The following is a 27,019-nucleotide window of genomic DNA, read 5'->3' as shown; positions in this document are numbered from 1 at the left end:
CTAATTAGTATTTTTTATAGTAAATAAATAGAAAAAAAATAATATTATTATTTTAAAAAATATATAGGCCTAACAAAGGAAAAAATATGGATTTATCTTTACCATGAAATATATCAAAATAATCCTCTACCATTTTGTGGTACCTAAAAATATATGATAAATTTAAGAATTAATACGGATGGGATTTAAAGTAATTGAACTCTAGTTTTGGTAAATAGTGTAATTGGTCCATGAACTAAAACAATGTAATAAATGACCTCTTTGGTTGGCTAAGTTTTCAACCAGAAAAGATTTTTTTTTTTTCACAGGAGAGTATATTTAGCATTTGAAAATGGTAATGACTCTCTATGGGTGTCTTTAAAATATAAATATATAGGTTAAATTTTGTTTTAAATAAAATTATTATGTTTATGATTATAAAATCTAATTCCTTTATTTTTTTCTTTATCGAACAAATGAGTCGGCATAATCGACTATCCTTTTTTAAATTGCTTTTATAAAAAAAATTTATCGATCAAACGATGATTTTCGTTTTCTAACATAAATGAGTTTCCAATAAATAAATAAATATATATATATATATATATGTTTTTAGAATTAGATAAATGCGCATAGCAAGATAAGTAATATTTCCAAAAAAAAAATCCACCGAGGCATTTAAAAAATTGTATCCAACATAAGTAAAAAAAAAAAAAACATGTGGATGAAGAAAATAGAAGTTATTAATTATGATTTCACTATTTGAAGTGAAAAGAGAATTAAATTGATTGTAGACTTAGATGTGTTTGATCTTTACTTCTCAAAATAAACTAAATTTAGAATAAGCAATGGGAAAGACACAAGAAATTTCACAAGGAAAAAGTCAAAGAAAGAACAAAGTCAAGTTAGGGTGTAGGTGATATTGGACCTATAGAAGTTGACTCACTCAACAAAAGTGCATTATTCCAAGTTGGCACGATCGATTTGAATGGCTCAACAAATCCATCGAACAATTTTATTTAGTGCTCATTGTTAGTAGTACCGATAATCTCAATAAATTCTTGATTTGGTTGTTAGGTTCGAAATTATCATTTAATCATCATTGTATCATTCAAGTAGTTCGATGGTCGACATCGACAAGGATTTTTGATTTGATCAACATGTAAAAATAGTCCTATGTTAATTATTCCTCAACTTATTCGTAATCGTAAAACTTTGTTTCTTAATCTAATCAATGGATTCATTCGAGTGAATTTTTGTAAGGACGCAATGAGATAGCAAATGATTGTATATTTATGATTACGAGAGTAATGATTAAGATTTTAAATTATCACAAATTATTCTCTAAAAAGTTTAAACTATGAGAATTTATTTTATTAAGAGGTTCGAATAATATCATCTTAATTATATGAGAGAATAATCTATCTTCTATCTAAGGATTTAAATCAACAGATAGGACGTTATATATGATTTTATATCATTCGCATAGGAAGAAACATGAGAAATTGGGTGTTGAGGGATGGAGATGACACCGATCCTCACATCTTCAAACTTGGCTTGCGAAAGAAGCATTCGGATCCAAAGGAACACGAAACGGATTCCATCAACCCTCCCTCGCGATTGGCTTGCAATTACCAAAGATCCACCAGCCAATCGTTGTCGGGCTTCGTGATCCAATTGGATTCTAGTAGTGGGTCCCAACGACGACACCAACGTGTGCCGAATGATGTCCTATGGCTATCTTTGCTCGAACGTGTGCCGATGAGATCGTCGACGTGTTGAAGGGGGGAGGAGGGAGGAGGGGAGGGGGCAATAATAACATCGCTTTGCCTTGCGAGGCATCCCAAATCGATATCAAATCTACATGTGATTACTTGGACGAAAACGACTAATAAGAATAATACAAAATGATTTCTCGATGCTCCATCAAACTCATTTGTATAGATGAGATCGGTCGTGTCGACTATATCATCAATAATTCTTTGATAATTTGATTCGATTATGGAGCTTGAAACGATTGGATTCTCCGATGGCCTCATACATCTTAAATGTGGAATCGTAACTTAGCAATGAGGCAATGTTGGAAGTTCAATTTTGTAACATGAATTAAATGAGAATTGTTGGATCCAAATTAACCACTCGATCTCATGTCACCAAGTTGAGTTGACCTAATCAAAGATGAAACATGAATTAATGAGAGTTGTTGGTCACGAAGTTAAGTCAACCTAATTCATTTCTAGTTGAGAACCAAACATTTGAGATAAATGCTCTTTCAAACATATCTCTCAAAACTTATATCAATAGAGTCTTATGGTGAAATTGTTGGGACGTTTAAATTAGTAAATATATGAGGCAAAGTTTTTGTTGAATTAAATATAAAAGAACTCTTATTTATTTATATATATTTTTATGGATTATGGATGGTCAAAAAAATATTCTTCTGAAAAATAATTTTCATTTGGATCCATACTAAATTGAAGTCTCCATCGATTGAGAATATGAATCATATCAATAATTATAGAGATCGAGTATTAAATTATTATTATTATTTTTAATTAGATAAATGAGACATTTATTGGCTATGTGCTCAATAAATGCAACTTTTCCCATCTAACTCTATGTGTGTCATTTCTTGGACATGAGGAAAACTAATGGTTGACACAGTGACACACACAAGGACACTAATTATTATAATTAATGAAGACAGGCCCATCTTCAATTATTCCATGCATTATTATTATTATTATTATTATCATTAAAATTTTTGGTAGCATCTACACATTAAAATTTTAATTTGATATATTTCCCTCCAAAACTTTTCATTGGAACTTTTCTTCTTGTATACACCATTTTATTATCATTTAAACGGATATTGATGGATCATTTGATGGGTTTTCTACACCAATGCCAAAACCTCTCTTCTTATCGTCACTCTTCCTTCTTGATCTATCGAGAGTAGGAGGGACATCAACTCCTTCCTTCCATCCATAACTGATTCCTACATCAATTTTTCTATAATCTTCTTCTAGCATTATATATCTTCGATAACTATAGTATAATATTATTTACTTCGAGCAAAGGCCAATCTCGACAAGGAATTACTAGCATTTAATGGCCTTAGTTTGACTATATGTCATGCAACTATGCTTTTAGTTTAATTATAATTGAAGTATCTCGACAAACCATAGTTGAGGTAGGATAGTGGGATTAAATTTGACGGAACCTTCCAAATGAATCGACCATTGTTTGCAGCTAAGGATCCAACTCCCACTTATATTAAGAAATTAAATGCGTTGATATTGGTGACAATGTTGAATGGTCATCCGACGAATTCAGGAGACGTTGACCGATCTGAGTGTTAAGATCTTTGGCGTCATGCACATATCCCGAAGCTCGCGATTCAGCTTCGCTTGCCTTCGAAGGGGCATGTCGAGGGTTGCTCCGTCGAAGAAGTGGTGGGGATGTAGTTGAGGAGTTTGAGTTTGGGTCAGCTGCCCTTGTGATATTTATGTTGACACTATCAGGGATGAAAGACTAGTAGCTTAGTGGTTGATGATGTTTTCTTGAAAGTAAGTTTCGAAGCTCGGTTGGATTAGTAAATCCATTTATTTTCTTGCACCAAGTTGTAACCCAATCGCATGCTTGACCAAGAAGGCTCTATAGGCATGATCAACTCGGAGTCAACACCTGACCGACCCATGTCCGAGTCTAGGGTACTCGAGCTCGATCTTGGCATGCCTGAGTTTAATACATTTAACATACTCAAAGTACTCCTTTTGCACATGATGCATTTGCTCGTAAGTAAAAAAGAATCAAGATATTTCTTTATGTTTGATGGGACTACTAAGGACATGAAAGTATTTAAAGAGTCTTTGTATACGATGCATTCACCTAGAAAAAAAAATAAAATAAAATATCTTTTATGATCAAAATGATTCTTTGAATATGATGTGCTCACCCATGATAAAAAATAAAAATCTAAAAGTGTAAAATATATGAAGCATCCAATTGAAGTGTCCTCTTATATATATATATATATATATATATATATATATATATATATATATATATATATATATATATATATATATATATATATATATATATATATATATATATATATAAATATATGAAAGTTCTCGATATGTCATAATCAATAAAGTATCTCTTTATGCATGACACATCTTCAAGGTATAAGCATGAAAGTATCCAATGTGACTTAATTGTGTAAAAAATTTCTTGTACATAATACATCCACCCAAGACAAAAAGCATCAAAGAGTCAAGAATTAATGTAAACAAGGTTTTTAATACTTATCTATAATAATTTTTAATTCTTTCTTATTGTTCTTCATGAGTGTTCTCTTGTAGGTAGCATATATGAGGTAGAAAATGCTATCGTCAACCCTATTTTTGTTTATTGTTATTTTTTATTTTTATTATAAAAAAAATTAAAATATTTTCAGTTGTACAATATCACATTTTTATGGGTTTAGTTAGATTTGTTAAGTCATATGGCAATCTTGTATGTCCGTTTGTAAAACGTCAACTTCCTCATAACCTCTTAAGTTCTCCTAAGGATCTTCAAAGGAGAAGACAAGTTAGAAGAAGCATTATACTCAAATTCTCACAAGTAAATATTTTAACAAAAACTTAATAAATAATATAAATTATAACTATAGACTTCGTAAACCCTAAATGGTCATACGATAAAGGGTTCAAGGAGGTTCGTTATAACCAAAAGTCCCCACAAGTGCCCACATAACATTACCAGAAAATAAAATAACAAATCAACCCTAAACATTACTCCAAAACTCATCTAGTAATGTGCCACCCGAGTAGCTTTAGAGCCTGATATCTCATGCCACTCTATAAAGTCAGAAAATACCCAAAATGATTGCTTGGATGATCAAATAGTTTTGACTCTTCGTGATGACCACATATAACTTGTGTGTACAGGACTCAAATAATCATAAAAGCTAATTAAAATATGGTTACTAAGCCTAATATAAGCCCTATTTATGCAGTGTAAAGTATGTACAAAATTGAAAAATATAGACACATAGATATATTATATTGAATACATTATGTATAGACTCATTCATGACCATGAAGGGAAAAATAGAATAGAACATTTATATTCTCATGTGCTATAACCTAATTTCTAGCTAACGATAAAATGTCAATTGTCTATAAGGGGTGTTGTAACATCTTTAGTGTGTTTACTTTTTGTTCAATGAGAGTTGAAATCCTGACTGGATTAGTTAGAGATCATAGTCGAAAGGTTGATGAATAACAAAAGAGAATCTGTGTAATAATCACAACAACGAGTAAGGGACTTGATAACTCATGTATCAGTACTTATACAAGCTATGCATGTGAGCAGAGAAATGTCTTATGGCTATCTCTTGTCAAGAGTAAAGGCCCCCAAATCGTAAAAATTCGAGGGTGCTTGGGATGCCAAGAAGTTAGAATACTTTCTCTTCGATATGAAATAGCACTTCAGAGCGACCCAACCCAAATCAAAAGATTCCGAGGTATCATTAGTGATGATATATCTAGTCGATGATGCAAAACTATTATAACGTACAGGAAGAAATGTAGCAAGGTCATTATAACATTAGCAGTTGGAATGCATTAAAGAGGAAATTATGAACTTAGTTCATGCTAGAGAAGATATAATTCATTGATCATCGGAAGTTGCGACACCTTCGCCATACCTCTATAGTTCGAGATTATGTGAAATAGTTTTCTGTGCAAATTCTAGACATCCAAGACATGTTTAAGAAAGATAAATTTTTTTGCTTCTTCGATGATCTAAAACCATGGGCTCAACGGAAATTGCATCATTGGAATGTTTGTGAGCTAATAGGTACAATTGCTAAACTGGAATAGCTCATAGATTTCTATTCAAAGATGGTAGAAAAAGAAGTATTTATCGGAGTAGGGATCTTTGAAAGCTTCTAGATGGAAGGGCTCGAAGAAGAAAGGTAATCTAATAAGATATAGATCCACAAGGAACATCATAATACCTAACAAATATCTTTTGTAAGGTGGAAGCATCGAATGATAGAATTTCCCACAATAAAAGGAGGTGCTCAATACTCTTATAGCTTCTAACGAACTAGAGGAGACGGATCGAACTAAGGCAAAATCTTCTAGCTCAAGCAGGTCATATTCAAGTAGTGATGAATCATTGTTAAGACAACGCATGAGAGTTATGCGTTTGCTAATGCATTACGAGGTAAGTCCAAGTGAAAGCCTAAGTATAGGCTAAAAGAGAAGGCTGACTCTTTAACCTCAAGTTTATCAAAATTAAGTAGTAACGAAGAATCACCACAAAAATCTCATAATGGGGCGGTGTAATTATTGAATGAACTCCGAGATTAACAGAAGAGCAATATAAGGAAATGACGAAAGAGGTAAAGGCACATGACAACCTGTTGATGTTTATGGGTATAAAGATGAATGGGAAGACAACTTGCGAATTGGTGGACACATGAGCCACACATAACTTTATAGTAGACTAAGAAATAAATCAACTTAGATTGAAGCTGACAAAGACTCTAGGTTTCATGAAAATAGTCAATTCGAAGGCATAGCTTGATTGGTGAAAGGAGTTGACATCCAAATTGGAGATTTGAGTAGGAGCACCAACTTTGTGGCACTTTGCATGGACAATCAATCATTCTTAGTGTGGGGTTTCTATAGAAGGCAAAAATAGTAACCATATTGTTCTTGAAGTCTTTTTTTCTTATAGACTGTGGCTCTCCATACATTGTGGCACTTTTGAGAAGTGCATTAAAAGAACATATATATATACCCTCAACTATATGATGAAAGAATTGATGCGGGGGACGTAGACTCATCTCGCAATAATGAAATTAGAGTTAAAAGGCCTCAACGGAGGCAAGGGTATGTGGAGAGGGACACTCTTATAGAATATGCCAATGTGCAAGCAAATCAGTTGTCAAAGACCTTGTCATGAGGGTGCAAGATGGAATGTCAATTTGAACTTAATGAAGGAGTCAAAAATCTAGCCAACTATCCATATTTGGCATCATTTCTGAAATGGGAGAATCCCTGAGATCTATCAAACAAGATATTGGATGATGGATTATTCAAGAGTTTATCTTCTCTCATGAGTATCTCGGTGCTTTCGAGGGGCAAGACTTGGCGAGCAATCATCAATACCAAGCAAGTAGCCAAAGAATTAAAGTTGGTAGGGACTATACAACAAGTGGTGACCACAACGAAAAGTTTCAATTTGATTAGTGGAAGGATAGTAAGAAAATACTTTCTAAGTCACTAAGTGTGCAGAAGCAATTAGTCGGTAGAGACAAAGTATTGTAATGACCTCAAATTCAGGAGAGACTCGACTATCCAAGAAGAACTAAGTTGAGAAAACATTAAACTAAGATCATGAATATCAGAGGATGAGGCATGGTATCATAGTGATGGGTCTTCCAAGCACTAACTAAACTTATGCTTTGGAGGGGAGAGTAGAATTTCAACTGTAAATGGCATATAGATGATCCCAAAGATGCGACCAAAGCTATCATAAAAGCACTTTACATGGGTGAAACCTAGCTTAGGTTTGAACAATTGTCACGACCATGAATCAATTGAGTTCTTGACTCCATCCACGGATAGCTCTTTCCTACTCGAGTCCTCTCACCCAACCAAAATGCTAGGTCGGTTCTGATACCAAATGTCATGACCCAAGTTTGAAGGCTCTTCTTTTGTCAACTAACAGATCTAAAGGACTCGACGAGAAATGTTCCAACTTTGCTAACTTTCCTAGTTGAATAACTCAGTTGTGAGTTACAACAAAATAGAAGGATCGAAGTCGATAACTCAACAAAAGTTAAGAAGCACAATAAGCTCAAGTTGATTAATTTTTAACATATAAAAAGATTTTGATAATGACATCAAAAGAATAAGTGGGGAAGAATACTATAGAACAATACAATAAGATGTTTAACACTTGTCCACGATGATTTTCGATTCTTGTTTTTCATTATTCTTTGTATTTTTGAGTGTTTTTGTAGGTAATATGTATACAGCTAAAAACACTACCATCAATCTTATTTTTGTTTATTGTCAATATTTTTGTTTGATATTTTCATCATGTAAAACTCAAAAATATTTTTGATTGTGTGACACCATATGAAGGGGGAAATGGCCCAAAGCAACCATGTTCTCTTAAGCCACAAACTAAATTTTTATTAATAGTCTTACGATTTGAAACTTTTGTTGTCTCAACACCTTAGAACTCCTGAGTGGCGCTAAGGCGGATTAGGCCTTGGGTATATATCCGAGGGGTTATGTAATGTTTTAGTATACTCACTTTCTATTCATAAAGTACTAAGTAAATATTGAGTCTACATCTATCTTCGGAACATCCTTTGTGTGCACTCATTTGACCCACTTTTGAGACTTTTTCGTGTCTAATAAAAATTAGTTGGTTTGTGTTGTTTGTTATTTCAATTATCTTATCATTTTTGTGTACGATGATGATATATTATCTGCATATCTGCCTTTTGAACCTTTTTTTTCCGCTATGCATGTCCTTCATGGACCACATGAGATTAAGGGATAGACTAACTCTTACAAATGAGTATTGCTTGGATGTCATATATCTTAAGTAATTTCATATATTAAGTAATTTTAGCTAAGAATGTAACAAAAGTGTTAGATATGCTTAACCAAATAAAGAGCATTAGTTATATATAATGCATCCATATCGATGGGCTTGTTACACCTAATTTTAAGATATGAAATAAATGTTTGCCTTCAAAACAAATTTACTCGATTCAACCTTCAATTAATAAAAATAAAACCTGAATATAACGATAAATTATCAAAATCTTTATTAGTTAAATTAGTTGACACCGATATATTTTACGTAGATAACCTTATTTTGATCTTATTTTGGGTGGTTAAACGATCACATATTCCTATGTGGCCACATAAGCCGAATTTGGAATATTATTACAAGTACGAAAAGTTTGGTTGACTGCATTCCAATCATCCCAAATTTTGATTGGCTACTGAATTGCCAACAGACTGCACAGCTCACCCTAAAGTGATATGCCATCCATTGACGTACTGCCACGTGCCAGGACAAGATCCACCAGCCAACACTCCCTCCGGCTCTACAATACTGACTCAGCTGCACTCCCGAGGCCATCTCCTCTCTCTGCTCCCGTCTCCATGGCCGCAGCCTCGGCCACCGCCGCCCTCCCCGGAGCCACGGGAATGGGAGCGTCGGGTTCTCCGCCCTCCAGAAGGCCGGGCGGTCGCTGTTCGGTGGGTCCCCGCCATGGCCACGTACAACGCCAAGCTGATCACCCCCCGAAGGCGAGTTCAACATCGTGTGCCCCGACGACATGTACATCCTGGACCAGGCGGAGGAGGAGGGCATCAGCCTACCGTCCTCTAGCCGCGCCGGCGAGATCGTCCAAGCGTGCTCACCTGCGCTGCCTACCCCAAGTCCGACCTCGTTATCGAGACTCACGAGGAGGAGGAGCTCACCGGCCGATTCATGTCATAATGACATTTAGTTAGGGATCAAAGTCTTTTGCGTCGTCGTAAGATCGATAATCCAAAGTCAAATCTTAGCTAATTCGAACTTCTCACTGTATTTAATATTAGATTTGACTCTGAATCCAATCCAATTGTAAATTACGTCGGATTAAATGAATCTGCACTATTCTGCATGTGAATCCAATAGTCGTAGTCATCAGTCATGCTTACTATTTCGTTGTAGGTTGCAAATTTTCTTACGTAAATCATATGAATCCCATGGTGATTGTCCTCTGTGAATCATGTGATCCTTAAGGAAAATAAGGAAAAAGAAATCGCATTTCAACACACAAAATTGGAAACAAAGAAGAAAAAGGATGCATGAATAGACCCTTTTTTTTTTCCTTTTCAATCTTAGTTTCCATGAGGCCGGAAAAAATGGCACAAAGCAAAGGAGAATCAAAATTTGTTAATAATATGCTCGTTAATTTAAGTTTTAGTTTATTTATGGAGAATCAAATCATGGCGTAACGATCTCCCTTTCTTTTAAGTCTTAACATCTTCATCCATGATTAGTCATTTTCTATCGGAGTCTCTCACTATATCTTAATACTAGGTGAGATAATTAGTTGTTCCGACGACTTTTGACTCCGTTGAATTTGAATTATTCACCCAAAAATACTTAACCTCAAATTAAACAATAGATTAAAATTGCTGTGTCTTTCAATTCTTTAAACAACTCAAAATAGAGTATCCAAGTATTTGTCATTGCCAAGACTCCACCATTAAGTTCAAGTTTCTGACAGTGGGTGTATATAGATGCAAAAGGAATGAGCATTGACCTTTAGAGATGTGCATTGGGATCTTGAACCAATTACCAAATGTTTGTCATTTACATTCTGACAAACAGCTTGCGCTCACCAAACCCACCTAATTCTCCTGTTCTCTTTGGCGTACCTAACTCCCTCAGTCCAACACTTTGGCAACTTCTCTAAAGCTTCACTCGGTGGAGGACAGACAGGACAGAGGATGACAGAATGTGTGGTACACAATCGTGAAGGACAAGCTGGTTGGTACAGGAAGATGGCCGAGCCACCAAGGCTGTGAGTCACCGTCTCTCAATGATCGAAAGCTCTCTAGAATCTGACCCCGCTCCATTTTCTTGCATGGAGGAGTGAAGGACTCGGAAGCACAACCCGAGATTCACGTTGAGAGAGAAGAGGAAGTAGAAAACAGTCCAACTGTTGGCCGTCCTTTGTGTCGTCATCTGGCTGCCAAACTCGAACAAACCACCAACTCTCATGCTATCTTCGAAAGATTCCAGTCCTGTGAGCAATACAATGCATGTCAAGTGGACAAGGAGGTGGGGCTCGGAGTGCCACCCTCCCATGCACATTGAATGGTTGATGTGAAATGGCAAGTCATGTTAAGAAGCCAATGCGAGTGTCTCTGATTGATTACTTCTGTTGGCTACGGAATCTATGCAGCAAAAGAGATGATCGTCAAGCTTTCTCAAGCTTCACTGGTCCACAGAAAAAGGAAAACAGAAGAAGAAGAAGAAGAAGAAGAAAAGGATTTACCAGTAAAACCAGAGGATACCTCTCATCAAACCAGGTTGCTGGTAACCTATCAATTCACAGGAGGAAGAATATTGGATTCCACTGAACAAAACCTTCTGTTTGCTTAAGGAAAAATGTCAACCACTGGGTTAAACACCATGAGCACCACCACCACTTTCCCTTCCATCTGGACCCAGAATCTGTTATAGATTCTGAAATGAACACAACTCTATCCAGCCTTCCAATTTTTCAGTGATTCTTGCTTAATTAATGGGCAAATTCTTCAACCAAAAAAAAAAAGTTGCAAGTTTTTTTTTCTTATTTCTGGTAGAAAAAACTTTGTTTTTTTGCTTTATTATGGCAGAATGCCCCCTTCCTTATCATATTTACCATTTTACCCTTGATCTTCGCTCCATCGTGATCGTCTTCGTCCTACGAGGCCCTACCGCCTTTGATTCCTATGAACACCCTCTTTGTCGCGTCCTTGCGGAGGCTGCTAAGACCCTCGTGTATGCCCTTGCCCTTGTCTACCACTGTCATTGAGCCGATCTTCGTCGTCACCTTATTGCTTTACCAGCAACCTCCGCTAGACATCTCCATCATGTCCTTGTTAGCATCGCTTGCGACATCACTTGGTTGACCAATGACGATGAGCCATACTTTGCTCACTCAAGTGACATGGAGGGTAGGTTATTGTTCTCATCATCTTTTAACTCCTTTCGAGCTACTTTGCTCCCTTAGGGGTGAAAACAATGAACAATGAGCGAGTGACGATGGAGGTGGAGGTGGCCATGACAGAATGACAAAGCAAAAGTGATCACGACGAGCAAAAATAATCTCTATCTTTTAGAAAATAAAAGATGTAAAGGGGATACTATATGAAAACAAAATAAAAATCAGAGACTTTTTAATGAATTTATCCTCAATTAATTGAAGGAGTTTACTATTTAGAGTCACCTTCTTATCATTCATAATATCTTAAAAATAAAAAAAATAATATCTTGTAGGTTAATGCAGGAAGATGATATCTTTTTTACTATCATAGAATAACTTTAAAAATATTAAATCATTATAACAGGCATTAAATACTATTTCTCACATCCTTCTTTTCGATCTTCAGTTTATTTATCTTCATCATCTATCTTTTCTTTGTCATTTTATGTCATCTCTGACAATTAAAAAAAGGAGAAGTAAAAAAAAGAGATCGTAAGTTAAAGAGTGAAAAAATATTATTAGAATTAAGTTATAAATCATGAGTATATATGTTAATTTATAGAGGAATAACTTAAGAATATGATATTATAAATAATGAAAAATTACAAATACTAATCTCTGAACTATGCTATAAGAACTGTTTCTTTAACTTTTTTTTTTTTTTCCTTGTTCATTCCTTCATAGAGCACAGTAAGATTCTGACAATAATGAGCAGTTTGCTTGGAAAAAGAAAGAAAAGGAAGGAGAGAAGACATTTGTATCAGTACAACAACAAATGCTACACTCAGCACAAGACACAATCCGACCAGCCTTCTAGCTGGAGCAAGTTTCGATCTCTTACCAAACTCTACACCTTTTCATTTGTCTCTCTGTCCTCAATTCTTTACTGGATGTTTGGCTACCTACCTGGAACACCTCACATGCTCTCCAACCATGACAAAAGCTTCCCATCACACTTCAGATGCTGTAACAGTAGTGTCAACACTTATCATCGTGTTAAACATGGATGAGTGAAGCTGACTACTAGTAGTCTTACAGTCTGCATCATCTTAATCCAGTGGTGGAATCCATTACAGTTAATGTGTGTGTTGCCCTTCTTCCAAGGGTCTGTAGTATCTAAGAACATGATGGCTAGGGTTTTCTTGACAGCTGCAAGTTTCGCTGCTTTGGAGACCCAGGTGGTAACACAAACAGATGGCATGAGCATGACGAGGTGGGACTGCTGATGTAGGACTGCTTGTGGCATCTGCCGCTGGATCAGCCGCTGCAAACACCTCCGACGGCGTCGGAGAAGAGAAAGAAAGGCTCATCGAGAGGTCGAGGTTGAGGTCGGGGCACCTCTCCTTCTCCGCCGGCGAGGCAGCACTCGATGGCGGCTTCAAGGCTTTCCCTGGCGTGGCGGCGCCGCCGTGCACCGGGAGGTGAGTCTGCGGGTCGATGCCGCGGCCGACGAGCTTGCGCTTGATGTGGGTGTTCCAGTAGTTCTTGATCTCGTTGTCGGTCCTTCCCGGCAACTGCCCGGCGATGACAGACCATCTTGCACGTACAAAGCATCGGCGTCAGAAGAGAAGTAGGTAGTTACTCGGCGAGCAGGAGCATCAAGCACGAGTCTACCGAGACATTACTTGTTTCCGAGCAAGCCATGGAGCTTGATGATGAGCTCATCCTCCTCCTCCGTGAAGTTGCCTCGCTTGAGGTCGGGACGGAGGTAATTGATCCACCGAAGCCGGCAACTCTTGCCGCACCGCAGAAGGCCTACATCAGGAACGCAGTACAAGTGAGATAGAAGCGCAAGCATGAAGTGATCAAAATGCCCGTGGCATGAACCACAGAGACCTGCAGCTCTGGGGAGAGATCTCCAGCAGCCTTCGCCATGGGCTTTGATGTAGGCGATCAGTAATTGGTCTTCTTCCTTGGTCCAAGCTCCTCTGTTGGTGTGTGCCTTCTCACAACAAGGAGACCTGCCCATGATGAGTGGTAGAGGGAAGAAGCACTTGTGGTGGAGGTGGGCATGGATTAACAAGTGAAAGAAGAGGGTATTCTATGTGTGTGTGTATATATATATATATATATATGAGGGCATTGACTTCATCCCCTCACTGCCTTGTCCATTTGACCAAAGTAGGTAGCCCTAACTTTTACAACACCTTTATCTCCACTATTCTTGCTGTCCTTTCACCACACTTTTAATTAGGTTAGGCAAGAGAATGGAGCTGTCTACCATATGGTGTTCGAGTCTTCCTCGGCCATGCCATTTTGCAGTAGCTCTGGGACAAGTTGGCCTCAGTCTTAACTGTTACATTTCTGGTTGAAGTGTGCAGTTCTCCAGACTCTGAAAGCAATGCAATAATGGTTGGGTGGGGGGGACAATATTCCATTGGAGAGCTAAAGCACATGCCTTCTGAGCCACTAAGAGCTGTCTGCTTCAACCGCAATGGATTTAAGTATTGGTTGGTTGGGAATTGGGATCAGATGATTGTGCTGATATATCAATGCTTGGCTTTTGACAGTGATCTTGAGCTGCAGATTCAGTGGATAATTTGGAATGCTGTCCATTGAGAGTGAAAGCATGCACATACCACATTAAATTAAGGACTAAACCAAATAAAAGCTCATGGCTCTCACCAAACCAAGGATTCACTGGTTGCATTCCATGTGGTCCTTTGAATGCATGTATCACATGAGATGGCAGAGTTCTGAAAATGACATCCCTGACAATTAATTGTTTCACACTGTGACAAATATCAAGAAGACTGATACAGGGAGAGAAGATGCATCAGATCCAACTTATGGGTTTTAGATGCAGATCAGCTTACAGAGTTTTATTTGAAAATTTATGTAAGAGGCAAGGAAAGGTGCAGCTTAACTACTCCAGACTGGAAAAGGAACTAAGAAGAGAGAGGAGGGGAGACCATTAAACTATATCCAAACACATCCACAGTAGGTAGTTCATTAAACAGCAATTGATAGCAGCCTGTGATCTGCTTGTTTGCAACTTCGCATGTGGGGAAAAAGAGGAAAGGATCTCTGTGAAACCAAGAATGGAACAATGACAATATAGCTTTCTTCTTGCCCAGCTCAAAGCATTTATTATCCTCTGATGAACCACCTCATATACAACTGAAGCTTGACACAGCAGCAAGTGGAGTTTTCTAAAGCAAGTGCAGGGCAGATGATTGGTTCCCTCTGATCCTCCTTGTGGGGGCAACAAAAATGGAGGTTGGAGAAGTCACTAGGCTCTCCACCACCACTTCTATGGCCTTGGCTCAAACCTAAAAGAGGCCAGGAATTGGATGGCACTAGTTAAAAGTTGAGGATTTTAAATGTAGTGATAGTCCTTAAGATCTTTAACTAAGAATCTTTCAGATTTTGTGCATGCAGAGTCTACCATTGATTTATTTTTCTTTTGAAAAAAGATAGAAAATAAAGTAGGATTGCATATAATTTTGGATCAAGCTCTACCTTTGCAACCAAAACAAATAATCTTGATCCTGCAATGCATGCATGATTAAGACTTTTGTCTGACAGCCATATGTAAAATTGCCACGAGGAGAGAGGGTGTAAATAATCTAATTATGCTCTATGTTCAGGGATTTCAAACAAGTAGAATTGTCTAAAATGATGTACAAATCAGAGAATCAATGCAGGTTATGACATCAGCATCGAGCCAAATTATCTAAACAAATCACTTGGACCAAGTAATCATTGTTAAGGACCATAAATGTTTAATTCACTGGAGTTACAACATACCTATCCATGTAATTTTGCATGTGAGGACTTAGGTGCTCCATCTTCTTTCCAATAGTCGCGCCAAGTTCAGGAGGAGTTGCTTACAGGATATTCTTCTCATTTATCTCTTCTAGGGCTAAGTACTGCTCAAGAATATACAGATATTCAATAGTAACAGCTTCACCTGGGAGGTCTTTCTAGGGCAACCCGACCAAACTTTCCCTTCCTGAAGTCACTCAAGATGCGGAAAGCTGCCTGGCTAACATCTCCATTGAACAGTTGAAGAGCAAGCTTCTGAAGAAATCTGCAGCGATTGATGCCAAGAAGACCAATTAACATTCAGGGGCAGCAGCAAGGTATAAGTAGAATTTGTGAAAGAAGGAAGCATACGTTTTACCACACTGATCATGTAAATCAATCCTGTAGCGTTTGCGAAGAGTTTCTGAACCTGTTGCATAATGTTCTGATTAGCAGAGGGGAAATGAGAGAGAAAACGGTCTCCTAACTGTTTAATTTATAAACCTTTAGAGCAGCACGAAAGTGTAAAATGCATTTAAATAGGACGTTGTACTACGAACTCACTGTTTACAAACAGAAGTCTAGTATGTGGGCTGAAATATATACAAAAAACCTGTTTAGTAAATAGTGGAGACTTGGCTATCAACAGTTGAATCCCATTTTCTTTGTGCATATCTGACCCACACAAGTGGTTATTAACCGTTAACAAGTTACAGGGTATCACCATTAACAGAATGTTGTCAAGGGGTATTAACTATTTATCGAGAAAAAAATGGAGACAGCACTTTTCTAGCCAGCAAAATAAGCACTCAGGAGATTACCCGAGTCCAAGCATGGGGCTCCCAACAGTGAACAGCTCCTTGCAATACAGAAAAACTATCTAAGACTGCTACGTTTCAAGGATAATGATTCTCAGTCCATGTGAGCTCAGAGTCTCACATGCTTAATAACATTACCACCACATAATTTGTGACCTCTATCTTTCATGTACAAGATAAAAATCTCGGAAAACCTTGACCTTTTGCATTAACGCAAACACATAAGCCATGATGAAAACTCAGAGAAGATAGTGAACTAAAGGGAATGGATGTCACGTGCTATAGGTATTTTTTGTCATGTACATATCTCTACACATACTCAAAACGATGACCAGCCTTGGTACATTAGTAAGGTCCCTGGCCAGAGTGATCAAGATTCAAGTCATATAAGCAAACTCTTTAATAAAAGGGGTGAGGCTACATAAACTCATATTGGTGAGAGCCGTGTGCCCTGTGTTCATCCTTTTATACATATACGCACCAAGGAGATATATGGATAGATATGTTATAGGAAACTGCGAAAGATGAAATATTTTAACTATTTTGGAGAGTTCACGAGTCAGTGGGAGAAAGAACCAACCTACTTCAGGAAGTCTTGTCAACATTTGCACGAGAATGGCTGCTACATCAGCGACATCGTATGACCTCTCCCCAATGTCATCACATATTGCAAGCTTGATAGCAGCTGCCTGGTCACTAATTCTCATTGGCAATATGCCAGGAGAGTCCAACAACTCCAGATCTTTACCAAAACGTACCCATCTGTCCAAAAACATTGACATGTAGAAACTTCAGAAACCCAAAAAGATTTTCCTATTCCAATGAGATCAAACATAAGGATTTGCAGGGTTTATCTAGACATAACTTTGTATATTAGGGTAGATTATCGGTGTCTCTTATAAGAAACCTTTTTAAAAACAATACGTTAATAAAGAGGATATACTTCAGTTCTCTTGTAACTCCAGGTCTAGGAGCAGCTGGACACATCCTTCGCTTCAGCAAACGGTTAATTAGAGATGATTTACCTACATTGGGATAACCAACTATTCCAGCACGCACCTGCACCAAAAACAAGAAAAACATTGACAACATAGCAGTCAAAGCAATGTTCCCAACTTTGAAGGTATATCATACATTTCAAACTTGTTATTATAAATTATTTCATGGAGAAAACAAAACCTGAGAATAACTGAACCTATATATAATCCATTTATCATCTTCTACAAGATACTGTTCAGATGAAATTGAATGATTCTATGGAATCAAAGAGAACCTTAAACTTCCATAAAATTAACTTAAAGCATTTGCTGTTTTTTAAGGTCAAGCAAATACATATTGGGAAGCTCAAGAAACAGATGACAATAATTTAGCTTTTTAATAGAATAAAAAAAACTATTTGATAGGAAGCACAAGAAATAGATATTATTGATCAACAAAAAACATGAATTCTTAGTCAGAAGCTTATGCAGCAAGGAGAACATAGCACATCAATGGGGTTGTCCAATGAACCAGAACATAACACATTACAACAGTTACACAGAAGTATAAAGATCTCATATTCTCATCGATCATCGAACAGCACAGATTATACTTAAAGAAGCATACATGAAAAAATAGTTTGATACTATGAGCCAATAAATAGTATATTATGCTTTATGCTAAGGGAAGCACTTGTGAAACAAATGCTCAAGAATATAAAAAAATCCTTGGTAATTTTTTGTGCTATATAACAAGTGATGTATGAACCCTAACTAAAAGGATTCACTTTGATCAACTCAAACCATTCAAAGTAAAATCCTCCTCATCTTCATAACCAAGCATGTTCCTGGTAGTCATAAACCAAAGAAAACATAGTGGAATAGGGACCATCCACCTGGGTCACTTTGGAAAGGACAGTAGATATTCACCTTTCTCCACTTCCTTGTAATCTTTTGAGCCCTACATCCCAAATTTATCTACCATTTATGATCTTGAAGGATTCCACTAATACTGGATTCTCGATCAGAGTTAATGATAAAAGGAAATGAGGAATAACAACAAAGTTCAAAAGCTCACTACTGAAATAATTTGACTCAATGTAAGGATATCCTCTTTAAAAGCCCTTGGGCCTTTTCTTCCTTCTTTTTGCTATATAACAGTACCATGATTTTTCTCAATTCAGTTTCATTCTTTAAGTATACCAGGATGCATGTGTTTTTCGGGTGCATATGCATTCTGGTTAGCTGTTATATACATGTACAAAGATAATAAACTACTTGCTATTAGCAGTCACAACATGCATAAGCCCACATTCTATTGGAATATAGCATTGGTGAGTGCACCCAACATCTTGCTCAAAATTAGGAAAAAAAAGGAATATGACAAAAGATAATATGCTCAAGAAACACTGGAAAATGCATTACTGGACGAGGGAGTAGTCCTTTTGCTCTACGTTTGGTATTCACACTAACAGCTAATGACTTTGCAAGTCTCCCAAGTTTCATGGTTCCCTGCATATGAACAAAAAACTAATTTGTGACCACTGATGACCATAAAAGCCATAGCATGTAAGGATTTGGGTGTACCATTCCAAGCTGCCCATTAGAGAAAACAACTTTTATTCCCTGCCTTGCAAAGAATGTCGCCCATGCATTTCTGTCTGCAGCAGATATCATGTCTTCTCTATTCAAAACTAAAATCTTTTTCCGAGTTCCAAGCCAGGAATCCATCTGGTTACTTAAAGCACAATTGGTTAAAAATTGGCAGTTTGCTTGTAGTTCATGTATAAAAATTACAAAAATAACCTGAGGATGACTAGTAGCCATGGGAATCCTAGCATCTCGAACCTCTATGACAACATCCAGTAACTTCAGCTGCTCCTTTAGTTCTTTTTCCGTTTTAGCAATATGACCAGGGTACCACTGCAAAGTTCAAAGTCAAGATTCACTGGTCAACTATTAGATAACGCCACAACATAAACTTCCCATGAACGATTACTAAATGGATTTGCAGTGCAAGATATCAATTCATCAACTAGCTCTGGAGCACACATTATCTTATACCTGCACAGGCCGCAATGGCCTCGTCCAGTGATACAAATCAACCTCCAAGTTTTCCCAATCAATTTCTTGGAGGGGGCTCTGATTCCATTTACTTGAAAGATTGAGTTTCTCTTTTGAGGACCAACTTAGGGATGTTTCAGCAGCAACCTGCAGTACACACTTTCTCAATTTCATAGATCTGTAGCTTGTATACAATTAACATACATAACCAAGAAGCAACTGTCATTTATTTGGCTATTCATCAAGCAATATAACTATCTGCAACTATGTAAAAAGAAGAGCTACTTTTTTAAAAAGGCTTTGCTTAATGGTAGGGAAAAGTACTCTAAAAGGAAATAGTTACCTACGTGGCACAACCTAGTGGTGACAAAGACTCACTGATGATAACATAGCCCTCACTAAGATGCTATATCAGCAATTTTACATAGTGAAATATAGACAAGGAAACAGAATGAACAACTTTATCAGCAGCAACAGGGGATGATTGAGAAAAAGGTTTCTATGTAAGTTTTCCATACAAGAGATTATCAATACGTACATTACAGAAACTCCATAAGTCTGAATGACTACTAGACGTGCAACCAATAGAAAGGCGGATTAAAGTAGCGAAAATATGTGTAGCTCATATAATTTGTGCCAGAGGATCATACTTTGTCTCAGTTATCTATCAGCAGACAACTTGCCACGGATAGGAACAAATAATAGGATATATCATAAATTACTCTGTGTGATGCTGCCACAATTCATTATCTATCCTCACAAGATGCATATCCTAATGCAGTCTAGAATCTTGTAAGAAAAACATCAGTATTTTTAACAAACCATGCTAGCCAACAACAAGCCATGAAGCCCTAGTTTCGTTCCTAATCAGCAACTTGATCATTGGAATCAAATGTTTAAACAACAAGAGCAACAATATCACATCTCGATATCCCAAATTGTGTTCCATTAGGCACAGACAGAGCTCAAAGGAGAAAGTTTTGACAAAATTTGACAATACGAGATATTCTGCTACATAGCAACTGATGATTGTCCTGCTGACTCAGGTGCCGGGCCTTCTCTTGCTCAAGTGCATATACCTTCATCAACTATCAACTAAATCCATTCATCATAGATTCGTCAATCCAACCAACAAAACCGCTTCTTTCATCAGACGAAGCAGTTCAAGAAACAGGCTAAAGAGCATAGGGTTTCATCCGGATGAAGGGGCAAAAGGAATTAGAACAGTGCAGCGTGCGAAGATGATTACGGTCCCAAGAAAGAGTAAGACGAACGGCAGAAGAAGGGAACTAACCACGTTTGAGACGACGAGCGTGGCGGACACGCGGGGGGCGCAGCTCTTCTTGAGGCGCAGAGAGGGGGAGAGGGAAGGGCGCGAGTGGAGGCGAGGGGCCAGCGAAGCCATAGGAGGGTGAGAAAGCAAGCTCCCGAGGGCAGAGACGCGAGCGGGCGAGAGATAGAATGAGTTATATCAACCGTTGGATCTTCCAAAAGAAAAAGAACATAAAAAAAAAACTAATTACATATTACCAATCTACTTACCATATCGATTTTTAGATTTTAAAAAATTATATTAAAATTTATATAGTTATAAAAGTAAAATATCTAACTTCATTTACACTAATATCTTTAATTTTATCATCGAAAACATAAAAATAATAGATAAAAAAATAATTTTAATATTCTAATTATGTTTTCGATGATAATGAATGACGACACTATTGGGAGCCGCGAGTGACTGTTATAGATGAGAAAGGAGAGCAACGACAAGAGTTGAGGCAAAGGGAGAGGAGGAAAAGGACGACGCAAATGTCGACACCCTACATATGATTCAACACTGCTTGATAACTACGTCAGCACCAATGCAAATGTAGGACGACGAAAGGACCACTCGGTATCTGCATTGACACCGACACAAATATAGACGTAGAGCAATGCCACTCTGCATCTATGTTGATGCTAACAACAATGCAGGGAAGGGCAACGTTGTTTTGTAAATGCTAAGCGACCCTTTCGCCACTCTGCATCTATGTCGACACTAATACAAATGCTAAGCATCGTTGACGTAGATGCGAAGCGACGAAAGAGTCGCTCGGCATCTGCATTAATGCTAACGCAGATGTCGAGCGGCCTTTCATCGCTTAGCAACTGTGTTGGTGCCGACACAATTGTTGAGTGGCGTCGATGCAAATACAAAGCATCGACATCTATGTTATCCGCTTCCTTCTCTCCCTTTGTCTCACTAGTCATTGTTACTTTTCTTTCTCATCCACAACAGTCACTCGCAACCCATAATGGTGTCGTCGTCCACCACCACTGAAAATATAATAAGGATGTTGAAAATGATCTTTTTATCTATTGTTTTCATACTTTCATCAATAAAACCAATAGTATTAGGGTAAATGGAAATAAATGTTTCACTTTCATAACCATAGAGATTGCAATATAAATTTTTTAAATCTAAAAACCGAAATACTAAAGACAACTAACTACATGAAATAATCTATAATTAGCTTTATAAAAAAAGTAATGGTTTTATACTATATGCCATTTTTCTCTTGTTTTTGAATAATCTTCCAATATAAAAATTATATATAATAATAATAATAATTAATTAAATTTCTTTAAAAAAAATCGAAAATTTTATTTTATTTTTGATTTATTAATATAGAGTAATCTTTATTTTTAAAAAAATATATTACCTTAGGCCATGTTCTATGAATTATCGTCTCAACCATGACATACAAGGACGAGGACGATGAGAGCAATGAAGTGAAGGCGACATGTGGTAATAGCCACGATAGTATCAAAGTGACAACTCATACGATGAAAGTCAAAGATAATATTTAAAAAAATAAAAAATAAAAGATACTGTACGAGGATAAACCAAAAAGAAAACATGAGAAAACACAAGAGAGCCACATGCCAAAGATAATATTCGAAAATTTTATTTTATTTTTGATTTATTAATATAGAATAATCTTTATTTTTTAAAAAAATATATTACCCTAGGCCATGTTCTATGAATTATCGCCTCAACCATGACATACAAGGACGAGGACGATGAGAGCAATGAAGTGAAGGCGACATGTGCTGATAGCCACGATAGTACGAAAGTGACAACTCATACAATGAAAGTCAAAGATAATATTTAAAAAAATAAAAAATAAAAGATACTGTACGGAGATAAACCAAAAAGAAAACATGAGAAAACACCAGAAAGCCACATGCCAATAAACCAAAAACAGCGGATGCACAATTGGAAAAAGTAAAAAATTTAAAGGTTTCTCTTTTTTTTAGAAATTTGCCATTTATAATTTTTGGTAGTGTTATGAATAAGAAATTAATAAGTAGGAGGAACCGTATCGAATTACTAGTTCGACAACCTTTAGAATTCATGGGTATCTTACCGTTGTCATTCTTAAGTAACACAAACAAAATGTTTAGGATCAGAAGCATAGCTAAAAAGACACTAATCATTGCATGTCATGATCTATGCTGTCTGAGTTCTTACTGGTCAAAAGGGAGAAACCCTAAGATCCTGAACGAGATGAAGGATGAGAGAGAAACTGATGTGTCACAAAAATCAGTCACAACAGAGAAAAACTGCTAATAACTATTGGCAGTAATGACTACAGGAAATTGGTAGTCTAAATGAGGGTTGCCATGGGATCTAACGAAACAAACTTGAGATTGAGAATACCTGTAAAAGAAGGTGCCTCTGCCAAAAGTATAATTCATCACAAACTAGCATAATACATCTTTGATTTTATCTAATAAATGAGTGGCATCTCATTAGATTTTTGGTAGGCCACACCAATCCACAATCTAGTATAATCACCAAATTGTAAAACAAATGATGGCTCAGCTAACAATTTCTTTTTGTACAAATTTCAAATTTTGATATCAAACTCTTCAATCTCCACAATTAGGATAGGAAGATGCAAAATCAACATAAATTCAAACATTTTTTTGCTATGTATCATATCGCGTAGGCGCATAGTAAAAGAATGAGTTTACACCCTCTGTTATTGGGGATCATAAGAGAAGTAAGTTATGAACATCACAATAGCTTAAAGTGGATTACAAAACAGGGCAGTGCAAGCCAAAACTTCAAAATCCTTTCATGAGTCTTGCGCCCATGCTACCAACCCTGGTACCTGTGAGCCAGATTCTCTTTCTCCTTATAGTACTGCACATAACCGCAACCACCAGATAGAAGACAAGACCACATAAAGATTTCAGTACACCAGTAAAGAATGATGAATCCACAATAGTTGCCTTTATATAAACAAGAATGCAAAATTATCAATAATCACTAGGGACACTAAAGCATCTTTGGAACAAAAGAGCTAATGCAAAGGAATGAATGTACACACATTCCACCAGAGCTGGATATATAAAAGGTATTAGAAAACTGAGATGAGCTTTAAAAGTTATATTTTCCGCACGATTTTCGGAGGATGCATGATTATTTGTTTAAAAACAAGCTACGTTTGGGATTGAATAATGGCTTATATTCATGTATTTGATCTAACTTCTGGCGATTGAAGTGGGAAGGTCAATGAAAATAATAGACTGGTATCATGAAGAAGTCTGAAATCTTAATCAACCTTTTTTCTCTCTCTTCTTAGTTCAGGGACTCAATTATCAAAGTTGATTCAGTTATAGAAGCACAACTTTAAGATATATATGTATGTATGTATGTATATATGTATATATGTATATATTTATATGTATATATATGTATATATATATATATATATATATATATATATATATATATATATATATGTGTATATATATATATATATCCCCACAGTTTTATATTCTTTTGAATAAGGTTGAAAATCTTAGTCCAGTGCCGATACTGAATTAACAATTGAATCAGTAGATGTTTCCTTACGAATTGATGACCCTTTGAATACTAATGAACACCATTTGGAGTTGTAATTCAAGCTAGGTCAAACTACCAATCAATCCCTCTCAACTTGACCGCCACACTCTGACCCCCTCCCCTTCTCCTTCAGTAATGTCCTACTACCACAAAGGAACATTTCTCCTTGTTTGTGTGATAATTTAATTTTAAGTACACTTCCTTGGAGCGCTTTGAATTCAAAAGAGTGACATGATTTCATCCAACTCGAGATCTCCAACTTCCTTAGAGCATTTGATGATAATAAGTGTAACACCCAGATTAGTCTCCCATCGGAAGTGAACTAAGGCTAAGATTGACTCATAAGAATACGATAGGTTTACTACTAGTAACTCCAGCTTAAATATTGTGACCAGTAGTTTAGGCTCAATGAAACTAGTTGATCAGTTATCTCATCAGGTTGGATCATAACAATCGGTATCAAAATCGACCTAGTATTAGGGCATGATGAGAACTTCGAATAGGAAATGATTACTCGTGGACAGAGCTAGAGAGCACATCACAACGTGAAACCGCCACTAGGTATGAATAGTTTAGGCTCGATGAAGCTAGCAAGCCAGTTATCCCTTTGGGTCGTGATAATAGCAACATAAGTGAAAATGAAATTAAGTAATATAAGACATGTTCAAACCTTAACCCATCACATTTTCTTTCCCTCTAACGACACATTAGAATGAAAGGGAAAGCATGACATCTACCATCACCAACTTAAGGAATAGATATGTCATGCAAAACCACTTGCAACAACCAAATCTTTCTTCAGCAAACTCATAGATCCATGCTAAGCTTCTTCTGTACAACAACCGCCTAAACTGAAAAAAGAATGGAACATTTATAACAAGATAGTGAAGGAACCACATGATCCCAATTCAGAAATCATCTTGCTTAAAACCACATCCTCCGTGGAGAAAATTAATTTTGGGCACTGCCTATTTGAAGAAATAACCTTCCATAGATTATCATTGCACAAATGAGAAAAGAATATCCCTCCAGCCTACACCAGGATCGGAGCAATATTTTCTCTTTCCAGAACCTCATGTTAAACAACCGGCAAAAGCTTAGCACAAGAACTAGATGTACTCATCCACACTAATGGTCATTTCTTTTCTTAATTTTGACAAGATCTAGTTGTTACACTGGAATCAAACAATATCAAATCCAACGACAGAAGAGTTCTTTTTCACTATCCTTTCCTTACCTAAGCCATCAAAACCTCATTTGATGCATTCCACTAATCAAAAGGACCAAGTTACGGCAGTACCAACATGAAATCACCTGAACGTCGACTTATTTCAGAACCAAAAGAAACGGAAAAGGGAAAGAAAATAATCGAGCACGTATAGAAACAATAAGGGAAAAAAGCGAGGAGAGGGGGACGCACGAGTAAGTGCCGATGAGGGGGATGAGCAAGAGGGTGGCGCTGAGCCAGTTCTCCGTGACCTTGTGCTGGATCTTGCCGGGGAGATCCTTCCACAGCCCGGGCATCACCTTCTGCTGGAACGGCGACAATACACCACCGCCTTCATCCGCGCCGGCGTCTTCCCCATCCTCCTCTTGTCTCTCTCTCTCTCTCTCTCTCGCTTTTATTTGCAACGTAAACGGGTCGGGCGAGTCAGGTCGGATCCAAATTAGTACCAGTGGAGGAGTAATCAAGACCCGTTAATTACACTAACGGGCCGGCGAAGGGCTAAAAATCGCAGGCGAAGTCCACGGTTTCGTCCTAAAATGGGTAAATCATTTGACCGTTGACAAAATTCACGTGGGAATATTTTGACCACGTGACTAGTCATGAATGTCGTCACGCTCACATGTCTTCACACCGCAATCGATGGGAACATCAAATAATGGTTTTCGAGGACCAAAGTGAAGCCAACAGTTTGTTTGAGTCGTATGATTCAAAAGGATTTTGAACATTTATAATATCCATGTAATGTAATGTAATCTAATTAGACTTCTTTTTAATTTCGAACATATACAATTTTCAGCATAAAAAAGTTTACCTCCACCTTTGTTTTCAATTAACTTGCAACTGTGGCATACTCTTCACATAAAGATGAGAATTGCTCCTCGACTGCCATCCTGGAAGAATGAAAGCCTGTCTGCAACAAAGAACACACAGAGCAGATTCAGTAACTCTCTTAGCACAGCAGCTCCAGAGAAAATAAAGGTGTCAACAAGGAGAGCACTAGCAATCAAGGAAGCATCCTACTGGAACTTCAAACCAGTACTTGGGACTGGGTGACATGCACCCGACAACCATGTTCAGCAACAGTGAACAGTCTTGCATCATCTTTTAGATGAAAAGAACATGACAGAGGCCTTGACATGCAAAAACTGTCTCCAAATTTTCCAGCATTCAAGTGATTTTGCTGACAGGGTTTATGATAGTAGTTGAGCAACAAGAGTTTTGGCTTTGGAGATGGACTTCTTACCTGCAGGAGTGGATGTTAGAAAGCAGTTCCAACTCAGTAACGAATCACTGAGCAGATAAATGGCTACAGCAACAAAAGATAAACTATACAAGGTTGACATCACATCCATTTCATCACATGGATCAACATAAACCAAGTGAACAAAGAAAATCTAGTATCTGCAAAGCATCTTCAACAGCAGTTTTCTTGGAGATAAACCACAAGGTTTGATGCATCCAACGATTGAGGAACATTGCAGCTTTTCTCTTGCCAGTCGGATCCTAGAG

General features: G+C 37.1%; 2 protein-coding genes across 2 annotated transcripts; both read right to left on the bottom strand.

The window, feature by feature from the left end:
• Nucleotides 1–12,752: 12,752 nt before the first annotated feature.
• Nucleotides 12,753–13,819, bottom strand: LOC135644094 (myb-related protein 308-like). Its single transcript, XM_065161537.1, has 3 exons — nucleotides 13,616–13,819; nucleotides 13,405–13,534; nucleotides 12,753–13,315 (listed from the first exon to the last, which is right to left on the bottom strand). The coding sequence occupies exons 1-3, from the start codon at nucleotides 13,746–13,748 to the stop codon at nucleotides 12,856–12,858; spliced, it is 723 nt and encodes a 240-aa protein (XP_065017609.1). The 5' UTR covers nucleotides 13,749–13,819; the 3' UTR covers nucleotides 12,753–12,855.
• Nucleotides 13,820–15,340: 1,521 nt separating this feature from the next.
• On the bottom strand, nucleotides 15,341–20,835 carry LOC103995694 (DAR GTPase 3, chloroplastic). Its single transcript, XM_009416346.3, has 9 exons — nucleotides 20,680–20,835; nucleotides 19,386–19,532; nucleotides 19,128–19,244; nucleotides 18,909–19,052; nucleotides 18,747–18,833; nucleotides 17,288–17,403; nucleotides 16,925–17,106; nucleotides 15,899–15,956; nucleotides 15,341–15,812 (listed from the first exon to the last, which is right to left on the bottom strand). Exons 1-9 carry the CDS (start codon nucleotides 20,788–20,790, stop codon nucleotides 15,689–15,691), a joined length of 1,086 nt encoding a protein of 361 aa, XP_009414621.2. The 5' UTR covers nucleotides 20,791–20,835; the 3' UTR covers nucleotides 15,341–15,688.
• Nucleotides 20,836–27,019: the final 6,184 nt, after the last annotated feature.

Source organism: Musa acuminata, chromosome BXJ3-8, assembly GCF_036884655.1.
Source record: "Musa acuminata AAA Group cultivar baxijiao chromosome BXJ3-8, Cavendish_Baxijiao_AAA, whole genome shotgun sequence".
Classification (NCBI taxonomy): Eukaryota; Viridiplantae; Streptophyta; class Magnoliopsida; order Zingiberales; family Musaceae; genus Musa; species Musa acuminata.
The sequence above is the reverse complement of the archived record's forward strand: the minus strand, read 5'-3'. Positions and strand labels throughout refer to the sequence as shown.

Excerpts from the sequence above, each read along its gene's own strand:
- LOC135644094 (XM_065161537.1), bottom strand. The coding sequence starts at position 13,748 with ATGGGCAGGTCTCCTTGTTGTGAGAAGGCACACACCAACAGAGGAGCT. Across the intron at positions 13,535-13,615 it reads ATCTCTCCCCAGAGCTGCAG|GCCTTCTGCGGTGCGGCAAG; the intron begins GTCTCTGTGGTT and ends TTCCTGATGTAG. Across the intron at positions 13,316-13,404 it reads CATGGCTTGCTCGGAAACAA|ATGGTCTGTCATCGCCGGGC; the intron begins GTAATGTCTCGG and ends TGTACGTGCAAG.
- LOC103995694 (XM_009416346.3), bottom strand. The coding sequence starts at position 20,790 with ATGGCTTCGCTGGCCCCTCGCCTCCACTCGCGCCCTTCCCTCTCCCCC. Across the intron at positions 19,245-19,385 it reads GGCCATTGCGGCCTGTGCAG|TGGTACCCTGGTCATATTGC; the intron begins GTATAAGATAAT and ends TGAACTTTGCAG. Across the intron at positions 15,957-16,924 it reads GACAAGACTTCCTGAAGTAG|GTTCAGAAACTCTTCGCAAA; the intron begins GTTGGTTCTTTC and ends ATTATGCAACAG.